Here is a 10,851-nt window from a genome sequence, read left to right on the forward strand (position 1 = left end):
TGATAGGGGTGTGTGGCGGATGAACGGACTGCGTATTTGAATTCGTCTCGTCGTTCTGAGCAACTTTCATGTACAAAGTATTTTCATTCGAGTTACAGATTATTTTATATTGATTTTTAAAGTTTTAAATCATTTTCTAAATTATTTTTAATTCAAAAACTAAATGTTAAATTGCTATGGGTACATAGAAGTGTACCCACAGATGGGCCTGAGGTGGCTGACCAGTAGGCCCAGTTGACTACCAGTCAGCAGAGGCTAACTGATGGGACCGGTCAAAGTCAACAGCCCAGTCAGCATTGACCCTTAACTGGTCAAACTAACTAGTAGGTCCCGCTTGTCATAGTCTCATAGTAATTAAACAGGGTTAATTAGCTTTAACTAAATGATTAGGTTAATCTAATCCGGATTAATTAATTCTTTAATTAATTATTTAATTAATATTTTAATTCCTTTTCTTTCCTTTTTTTAACGTTCTGGGGGCCGGGCCCCACGTGTCATTCGACCTGGGGGCCGATGCGGGTTACGGGCGCTGGGTGCTAACGGGCACAGCCCAAACGGGCGCTGGCCCACGGGGGCGCACCTGACTGGGCGCCGTGGGGCGGCTGGTGGGCGCGGGTGCCAGCGCACCGGCGTGGAGCTCTGGCGGCTGCGACCGGGCGGAGCATGGGGAGGACCGCGGCTGCCGACACGCAGCAGGGCGGCCGGAGGCGGACGACGGGCGCGCGAGGCCGCGGCGAGAGGGGCGGAGGCTCCTCGGCGCGAGACAGGGCGAGCAGGAAGGAGCAGCACGTGCGGGTGCGGCGAGCGGGCGGTAGAGGCGACGGGACCGGCGAGCTGCAGCAGCGTCGGTGAGGGGCGCGGGCTCGGGGCGCGCACCGCAAGCAGGGGCGCAACACGGGCGGGCGACGCGCACAGGGCGCGGCTGCGGCGAGGCCCGAAGCGGACGGCGCGAGCGCCGGGTGGGGCGGGGCTGCGGTGAGCGCGGTCGGGCGATGCGGCGCGTGGTCGATGTGGTCGAGGCGAGTGGGGGCGGGCGCGATGGCTGGCGGCATCGAGCGAGGCAGCGGTGCGGGCTCGCGCGCCAGGGCTCGTGCGAAGGCGCGCTGGGCGCAGCCGATGTGGCTGGTCTAGGTGCGGGTCGGGCGCGGCGGATGGCGTCCGACAGGGGGATAGGGGAGGCTCGTCGTCTCACCGGTGTTCGTGGGGTAATGGCAGCGGGGCTCGGGGTGGCGGACGGAGACGACGCTCCGACGAGGAGAGGGATGAGGAGGCGAGGAGGCAGGCCGGCGGGGTGGCTTCAGCGAGGTCCAGGCGCTCCGGGCGGCGAGCGCGTCGGGGACGATGGGGTCGGGGCGCCGTTGGCCCGGTCTGTATCGAGCAGAGGGGGCGAGGAGCGAGGGGAATGGGGAGGTTGGTCCCTGATCCAGATCGGATCGGAAGAGGGAGAGGGAGTGGCGACGTGAGGGGAGGGGGGAGTGGCGACGTGTGGGGGTGGGCCGGCCTAGTCGGCCTGGTGGCCGGCTGGGCCAGTTGGCCCAGTGGGGGGCTCCTTTTTTTTGATAGTTTTGTTTTCTGATTTTGTGTTTTTTTCTTTCTTTTATTTATTTTCTTTACTATTTATTTAGTTTAGGGCATTTAAGTATTTTCTAAACATGTGCTTTATTCACTATAATTACCTATGTAATATTTGGCACAGTCCGAATATTTTTGTTTTAATGTTTTTAAATTTTGTTGTTGGCCATATTTTGAATTTGAATGTTAAACCAGTTTTGAATTAACGTAGATTATCAACACTGGCCGAGGTGACGTGGCATCATTTTCAGAGGATTATTGTAACTTAATTATTCGGGCGTCACACCAATCTTACGCACGCAATTTCCTGATGTTAAGCCGAAGTTCTTTGAAGACGATCTCCGATCCTTGAGTTGATCAAAAGGCTCACACACGCACGGAGAGTATGGCGCAACGTGCACCAACGGCCGTTCGTCGTGCCAGATGTCCCCGTGGCACTGCACCTATGCATATGATGATATGAACCGTCAAATAATACAGCAAAATAGAATCTTAGTTGCCTTTAACTCCTGGCACGCAGACAGAGAGCATAAGAATCTGACCTTATCGTCCACCACACTGACCTAACCTGACCCGACCTGCCGCGCGCCGGAGAAGGCGCCGGAAGAAGAATATCATATCATCAGTGCAGGTGTGCAGATTCGGCGGCCGGCCCGTCGACCTGGGTATATGCGATCGGTCTGTCGACCTGCGTATATGCGATCGGTCTGTCGACACACGTCCAAAGGGGCAGCGGAACAAGCGAGTATAAAAGGGTATGCAGGCCTCGACACACTGAGCAGATCAACGAGCGAGGCCAAGCAACGCATACCACTGCTTCACTTACTCGATCGGCCAAAGCAAGCAAGTGAGGTGATCATGGGCGGCGGGCACGACATGCACGGCGGACACAACGGCGGCGTGAAGGGCTTCGTGTCCAGCCTCGTCGGCGGCGGCAAAAGCCACGGGTACGGCGGCCAGGGGCACGGCTGCGACCAGGGCTACGGCGGCCACGGGCAGCAGCAGCAGCACGGCTACGGCGGCCACGTGCAGCAGCACGGCTACGGCGGCCATGGGCAGCAGCAGGGGTACGGCGGCCACGGGCAGCACGGGTACCCTCCGCCCGCCGCCGCGGCTTGCCCCCCGTACGGCGGCTACCCGGCGCAAGGCTACGCGCCGGCGGCTTACCCCGCGCAGCCCGCGCCACACCACGGTACGTGACTAATTAACCGAACACCCTGCATGCATGCATGACGAGCGGTGCTTGTGATAACCGTTTGTGAGCGTTGCAGGTGGGCACATGGGATCGTACCACACCGGGCACGGCGGCGGGCACGGGCACGGCTACTCCGGCGGGAAGCACATGGGCGGCGGGAAGCACGGCGGCAGGAAGTGGAAGTGAAGTGGCCGATAGCTGCCGCCGGTCGGTCGCCCGCGCGCTCACGTACGCACCTGCTGCGTGCCTTAGCTAAGTATAACCGTACCATGGATGCTCCGTATGTATACGTACGTAAATAAAGGGCAACGTACGCGCCACGCGCGTGTGCGTACGTTAGCTTATCGCCTGAGCTGGTGGTTCTGTGTAGTGATGCTGTGAGTGTGGTGTGTGTGACGACCCAGTACAAAATAAAGCCTACAGCTCGTACTATATGTACCGAGCAATACTGTTGCACCGTGTCATGTGTCGTGTATATGATCCGAGTGTACTACAGTCTACAGCTCACAAACAAAATAAATGCTGCCTGCTAAAATCCTGTTTAGTTTCAATAAGTCACCTGACTTAAAACTAGTGACTTATAAGTCACGCCTATTTGGTTGTCATCTGACTTATAAGTCACCTGACCATACCTTTTCATCATATTTTTTAATGTAAAGATGATGGGACCCATGCAAAAGAATGTGACTTATAAGTTTTAAGTTGGGGTGGAGCAACTTATGACTTATAAATTGAGGTGACTTATAAGTTGGGTTCGTTTGGCAAAATAAATTACTTTTTCACTTTTCGAATTATAAGTTGGTGATTTATTTGAAACCAAACAGGGCCTAAATCAGCGATAAGTAATATAAAACGGAGTGACTACTGTCTTATGTATGTACGGATAGGATGATGTGAAACTTCCCTAACTTTTTCTTTCAATCAGGCAAGCCCTTTTCCATTAATTTCTCCACGGAAAGAACATTGTATCTTACAGAATTACACAGCCTGAGAGAAAAATTGACTAAGGGTATCTTCAATGGCGACCCGTAAATTTCCTCCCATATACATTCGCGGACGGGGACCAAACTACGGACATGGATGCGGGAGGCCGCCATCCAACACTAACCGGTAACCGCATACATTACAAGCTCTTTTTCAACAAACTGGATAAATTCATGCAAACTCGATCGGGTTTCATATAAACATGACGGATTCTATACAAACCGAACGAAATGATTACATTTTGATCATATTTTCAACTTAAAACGAAACAAGAGTCTACAACCGGCGTTGGTGGATATCCATTCCGACGACATGATGGGGCACTCGGTACAACAGCCTTTTCATGTCTTCCTAGGAAGACATGATAGAAAACCCGTTGGAGCACTCGGTACAACAACCTTTTTTCCGAAAAGGAGGATGACCCCCGGTCTCTGTATCTGGGCGATGCATGCAATAATTTTATTAATTATTTATAAAGACATTACAAAGTAATACGACAGTAAATCTAAAGCCACCATCTTGGCAACATCTGTCGGTACTCCTATCCTTTTGTTGAAGGGGTGCCAAAAGTCCGAGCGAATACCAAACAGACCTTACACCAAAGCCTACCATCTAAAACCGGAGGCCCCAACCAAGCCATTTCCCGAGTCTGGGCACACACCGGTCCGGCGCACTGGCCGCCGCCGTCATCTTCCACCGATCCATCTTCAGAGCAGGTACTGGCGCATCGACGCCCCCACGGCGTCAGGCAACGCCTCCTCCCTACGCGCGTCCATCATCATGCATCTGTCGCTGAGACCTTGCAGCGCCACGCCACCAAGACTCCACGACGTCGATGCGTCACATGAAACGCCGCTCAACAATTGAAACCGTCCATTGGTCCCTCGAGACAATGCACACCTCCAAGGATCACGCCTTCAAGGGAGAACGACACAAGAGCGTCGCCGTCATCCGATCGTTTGATATAGGGTTTTCTCCGAAGGTAGCGGAGGGAGTCTCGAGCTTCAACTCGATGATGTCTTCAAGAAGTAGATGACATAGAAATTGCGGCCATCGTTGGCTTTACCACGGGGCGGAAACCTTATAACGCCAAAGTACAGATAATCTACAACACCATAGCAGAGTCCACACAAGGGCGGACACACCAAAAGTACAACAAGAAATCTTGAAAACTAAACAACCAGTTTACAACAAACCGTAAGCCAGACCTAAAATGAACCCACCAGGGGAACAACTTGAAGAGGAACCACAGAACTTCAAGAATCCACAATGCGAAGAACACCATATCGCGCGCCCTGGCGGGCAAACACTTTTGCAGTCTGCATCACCTTTTGAAGTAGAAAATGTTGTGTGCACGACGAAGTCTGCACCACAGCTGCACGAAGGCTAATCCAGCCGTTTGCTGCACTTTTTTGATTTGCATGGACGAGCTGATATGCTTTGTCAGGCAGAGATCGTCCGTTGTGCGTCGTGTGTATAGCAGCTCTCGTGCACCCTCCATAGCCTCATAAGCTTCAATCTTCAAAAGCCTTGCCCAAACATAAGGAAAGAACATGCAGCAAAAACAATCTCGAGTGGAGTTCTAACAACAGAGCATCAAAGGTTACTTTATTCCAGATAGTCCAAGGCCCCCAACATATGGCAGCAATACATAACATATAAAATTTCCCCGCCCAGGCAGAAAATGATATAGCCAAGAAAAAAGATGATTGGCATCAACTCCTTTATAAAAAGAGCAATTAGGATTCCTCGGCCACTGACGCATTTTCATATTAGTTAAGACAACATTTTGGAATGACCACCACATTTTTTTTATCATGAGAGGTATCGGATCCTCCCAAATCAACTTATTATTTGAGCCAGAGATGTTTCGCTCAAACTATATACACCCCCAAGGCCGACCCATGTGGGGGCTGGGCGCTCCTTTTTTTAAAAATATATCTTCTTTTCTGTTATTTTTACTTTGAGAATTGTTCATCAATCTTAAATTCAAAAAAGAACGTTCGGGATCTCAAAAAACTGTTCAAGGTTTTTTGAAATTTCAATAAATGTCCATGAAATCAAAATATTTTCATGAAATCAGAAAACGTACATGAATTTCAAAAAAATGTTCATCAACTCAAAATAATTTTCCAGATCCAAAAATGTTCACGAATTCAGAAAATGTACATGCATTTAAAAGAATGTGTGTGAATTAACAAAACTATATGTGAATTTCAAAATTGTTTATAATTCAAAAATGTTCATGAATTTATAAAATATTTGTTGATTCAAAAACATGTTCACGAATTCAGAAAATGTTCAGGAATTTGAAAATTGTTGCAAAAGTTGTTCACAAATTCAGAAAATATTCATGAATTTCAAAAAATGTTTGCAAATTATAAAAATGTTTACGAGATTAAAAAATAAAAAATGAAAATGAAAATGAAAGGATAAGGAGAAAAAGTAAAAAATAGTAAAAAGAGGAAAAGTAAAAAGAAAGTGAAAACAGAGAAAAAACGATTCGAAAAATTTCTAGAACCTTCCCAAAAGCGGTGGAAGAAAAAACCAGCAAGCAGCCTGCCCCGCCCTACTCCCCCAAGCCGAAGAAAAGCGGGCCAACCCAGAAAAGTGTGGATGAGCACGCGGTGGTTCACGGTAGGCCGCTAGATAACGATCTATTCGTGGATTAGGACCTGCGTGAAATCACCAATTAAGAAGTACTTTTTGCAAATGTTAACCTGGAAGTTTTTTATTCGTAGATTCATTTATTCAAAACATTTTATCTATTAAACCATGCGTCCAAATCTCGAACCATTTTCACCATTGGATTTCTTGCCTCGAAATCTTGAAAACTATCTCATGTTGATAGGTTTCGATGAAATTTTTTTTGACAAAAGAAACCGAATCAGGAGCAAGTTTTCTCCCTCTTCAAAAAGTTGTGTCTCGCGCAGAAACAAATCTATGTGCCTCTAGGAGAACCAAATTTGTGCCTCTCGCAGCAAAAAAAAAATCATGTTTTTTATTTCCAAGAGGCACAACGCTGAAGCAAATCCGTGCTTACACGAGAAGTAAATTTGTGTCTCTCGTGGAAGAAAAAAAAACTTTTTTTCTTTTCCGAGAGGAACGACTATGCCTCTCGCGAAAGCAAATTCGTGCCTCCATGAGAAGTAAATCTGTGCCTCTCATGGAAGAAAAAAAGAAAACATATTTTTTCCTTTTTCGAGAATCATAATTGTGCCTCTTGCGGAAGCAAATCCATACCTACACGAGAAGTAAATATGTGTCTCTCATGGAAGAAAAGAACACATTTTTTTTCCGAGAGGAACGACTGTGCCTCTCTCGTAAGCAAATTCGTGCCTCCACGAGAAGTAAATCCGTGCCTCTCATGGAAGAAAAAAAGAAAAGATATTTTTTTCTTTTTCCAAGAGGCACGACTATGCCTCTCGCGGAAACAAATTCATGCCTACACGAGAACTAAATCTGTATCTCATGAAAGAAAATAAAACACATTTTTTTCGTTTCCGAGAGGAACGACTGTGTGCCTCTCGCGGAAGCAAATTCATACCTCCATGAAAAGTAAATTTGTGTCTCTCATGGAAAAAAATACATATCTTTTCCTTTTTTTTGAAAGAAAAAATATGTATTTTTTCTCTCATGGAAAGAAAAAAACACATATTTTTTTTCTTTTTTTTACTTAAAAAAATATGTTTCACGACTGTGTCTCTCGCGAAAGCAAATTCATGCCTCCACGAGAAGTCAATTTGTCCCACTCGTGGAAGGAAGAAAAACGCGGTTTTCCCTTTTCGGAGAGGCATGACTGTGCCTTTCATGGAAGCAAATCTGTATCTCTCATTTTTTTTTAAACGCGTTTTAGTGCTCAAGAGTAACCCTTGCGGGGGCTCCTCAAGGAGTACTCCTTGATTAGTTGCTCCTGGAGCTGCGGGAAAAGAGCAAGCTTATCAGGATCAACCAGTAAGCTCATTAAGGCCCCTGGCATTATTCAGTCCGAGATGAAACTTCCCTAACTTATTCGGCCCAGCAAATAAACTGTGCCCACAAAAATAAACCCCCCATTTCAAGAGCCAAGCCCAACCCGCTTCAGATCTTCCGGAGTGTGCTAAAAAAGTCCTCCACAGAGCACACCCTGCTACAAAAAATCTCCACAGAGCACACGCTGGACTGCACACGTACGGCTAGCCAAGCGCGGCAGACAAACACAAGTTCGACGTGAGAATCATGCGCATCCCCGGTGTTTTTCCTTGCCAACATGGCAGGACATCCAACTCCGATGGCTCGAGACAGAGCAGGTCCAGGCACGGAGCCTTGCCAAACGCCAAGCCAAAATTATAGAGAGAAATTCCTATATTTCCTATCATCAGTAAAAGACATTTCTCCAAGCTGAGCACATCACATGCAAGTACAAGCACGCTACAACGACCAGTGGGCACATCACACACACACACACACACACACACAAATTCAGTGCTACGACTAGGCAGTCTGAACTCTGAACGAATGCTAATCTCAGTCCTGTATCCAAAATCTTCGAAACAACCATTCTTAATAGACTACATCTGTATGTCATATCTCTCTGGCCGACCAATATCCATTCTATATTTCTATTCCAACCTCCCATATCTGGTCTTTCTTCAGTGGAACTTTCTTTCTCCGTTGCCATCCATGTCACCTGTACCTCCTTTCTCGTTTAGTTTTCTCCTTTCAGGTTGCACGCACGCACGCACGCACGCTCTATAGCTGGCCAGACAGGCCTCGCCCGGGGTCATACCTCGACAGCAGCCGCCTCTGTCCAAACACCACAGAACAAGCACCAACAGATGGATGTCAATTGCCATTGTACATGGTAAGTTGGTAACTGAATCAGTTACCTTCAGTAGTGCAATTTTCAGAGAACGGATGGAGAGTTCAGAGAAGGGACACTCACGATGGGCTCAAACTGAGGCGCTGTCAGGTTGGTCTTGAGGTTCCTTAGCACCAGCAGGATCTGCACGGCGTGACAGATCTTTCTTAATCAGAATGGTTGTTCATATGAGGAGCAGAGCAGGGGAGACTGAATATTGCGAATGGTCATACTGAAGAAAAGTAACTGGAAGTAAAGCACTGACCGTCTTCACAGTGATCCCATCCATGTCCTTGAGTTTCTGCAGGTGGGCTTCGATGCGGCACGGCGTGGCCGGGTCGAATATGTCGCCGATGAACCGGTATACCCGCGCGAAATGCATGTCGTCTGCAAGAGCGGCACCAGGAAATGGAAATAGGATTCAGTTCAGAAAGAATAAACTTGGCCATTGTGAAGCAAAGAAGACTTGCTTACCAGGGGACAAGGGAAGTGGAATCGTCTCATCCTCTGCATCGGCGATCGCCGACGCTTCGCCTGTGCTGCCCGTGCCAGTCCAGTCCATGCCCGTATCGTCGAAGCTCGGCGCCCCCATGAATGAGCTGCCACCTAAGTAAATATGAAAGCGAAGTTATGATGATTATGGTGTTTTCGTTGCAACTCTGTGCGTGCGCGTGTAGAAATGGAAAAGGTTCAGAAGGATACCTGGATGTGTTGCTGCGGCTGGTTGAGTCTGGCTCCCTGCACCTCCATGGCTCACCCAGGCAGAGCTGCCTGAACTGCAAGCCCAGTCCAAGTTCTGCATGTCTGAACAACACACAGAGCACACCGCCATGTTAGATTAGTTAAGAAGCACAGTGATCAGAAAGTTCAGAACTCTGAGCCCAGAAAGCGGAGAACGGGAGGCAGAGTCACTTGCCATTGGACGCAGGAAGAACTCCCTGTCCCGGATAGGTCCAGCCGACGGGACCCTGAACAGCACCGGACGGACAATGTTGCGGCTGTCCGTGCAGCACTGCCGTCCCGTCGGCCGGCGAGATCTGCTGCTGCGACATGGCGAGCCTGCGGCTCGGGTGCTGTGGCGGCGGCAGCCCGGCGGCGAGGCCCAGCCTCTGGACCTTGAGGAAGTACTTCTGGGCGTGGCTGCGTATCTGCAGTGCACAATGTTCCATTTCATTTCACAGTCGAACCGTCAGAACGCAAGTGTAATTTGCAAGATGGACAGTGAACTTGGGGCTACCTGCACCGCGGTCTTGGTGCGGACGTGCTCCTCGATCTTCCTCCAGTCGCGGCCGAACCTGGAAAACCGCATGAAATGGCCAGCAGATTCAGCGGAGGATTCGGAGTTCCAGACTTACTAGCCTGTTCAGAAACGCAGAGGACAGTCAGTCACCTGAGCAGGGCGTCGAGGAAGCGCTCGTGCTCCTCGGGGCACCACCGCTCCCTGGGCCTGGTGATGGTGTAGGGCTTCCTCGCCTTCTTCCCCGGCGACGACGACGTTCCCTCGCCGCCTCCTCCCCTCTCCGCCATGATCCACCGGACCAACAAGCTAGCTAGCTAGGTCCCCTGTGCTGCTCGTCGCTCTCGATGCCCAAGCTAGCGCGACACCCGCTACGTCTATATATAGACTCCGCCACGCACGGACGCGGCCCCGCGTAAACCCATCTGTCCTCCGGGTGTTGGGAGCTGTGCTGCCATGATGAGAGGCGAGGCTGGGTCACTCGAACTCGCCAGAGAATTAGGCCGGCCGGCGAGGGAGCGCGTGCGTACAGTTGGCGCTTGCATGGATGTGGCGAGGCTGGCCGCTAGGCCGAGGCGGCCGCCCCGGGTTGGTGCAAGCCCCGTGCCGGCCGGACCGCGACGTGTGCTCCCTCGGCGGTGTGGCGGGGAGGAACATGAACGTGCGCGCGCCGGTGGCAGCGCGTACGGAGGCGCTCATCTCCCTCGGGTTCTTTCCGTTCCGGGGCGGCGAGTCGGCAGGCACATGCTAGGTTTTCGCCGCGCGCGCGGGGGGCAGGCGATCGACACGGTTCGGTGCGAAGTCCACGAGGCGATCGAAAGAGTTGATCCGGCGACGTGGCCTCTTCCTCGCCTTCCGTCCTCCCTCCTCCCTCATCGGCCGGGTCTAACAGAGCTCAGCCTAGCTTAGATGGTTAGATTTCTTGTACGTATATACTCCCTCCGTTTCAAATTATTTGTCGTGATTTCAGTTCAAATTACTGTACAAGCATATTTGATTGATTGTACCGCGTGAAAAAAGGAT

General features: G+C 50.0%; 2 protein-coding genes across 2 annotated transcripts; one reads left to right on the top strand and one right to left on the bottom strand.

Moving 5' to 3' along the window:
• The first annotated feature begins 2,338 nt into the window (after positions 1–2,338).
• LOC123060564 (glycine-rich cell wall structural protein 1.8) lies at positions 2,339–3,302 on the top strand. The gene is made up of 2 exons (XM_044483330.1): positions 2,339–2,764; positions 2,844–3,302. The coding sequence occupies exons 1-2, from the start codon at positions 2,431–2,433 to the stop codon at positions 2,951–2,953; spliced, it is 444 nt and encodes a 147-aa protein (XP_044339265.1). The 5' UTR covers positions 2,339–2,430; the 3' UTR covers positions 2,954–3,302.
• A 4,801-nt stretch (positions 3,303–8,103) lies between these two features.
• LOC123058075 (protein REVEILLE 8) lies at positions 8,104–10,627 on the bottom strand. Its single transcript, XM_044480903.1, has 8 exons — positions 9,982–10,627; positions 9,829–9,886; positions 9,508–9,739; positions 9,294–9,395; positions 9,066–9,197; positions 8,857–8,978; positions 8,676–8,735; positions 8,104–8,536 (listed from the first exon to the last, which is right to left on the bottom strand). The coding sequence occupies exons 1-8, from the start codon at positions 10,116–10,118 to the stop codon at positions 8,483–8,485; spliced, it is 897 nt and encodes a 298-aa protein (XP_044336838.1). The 5' UTR covers positions 10,119–10,627; the 3' UTR covers positions 8,104–8,482.
• Between the last annotated feature and the right edge of the window lie 224 nt (positions 10,628–10,851).

This window comes from Triticum aestivum, chromosome 3A (assembly GCF_018294505.1).
Source record: "Triticum aestivum cultivar Chinese Spring chromosome 3A, IWGSC CS RefSeq v2.1, whole genome shotgun sequence".
In the NCBI taxonomy this organism is placed as follows: Eukaryota; Viridiplantae; Streptophyta; class Magnoliopsida; order Poales; family Poaceae; genus Triticum; species Triticum aestivum.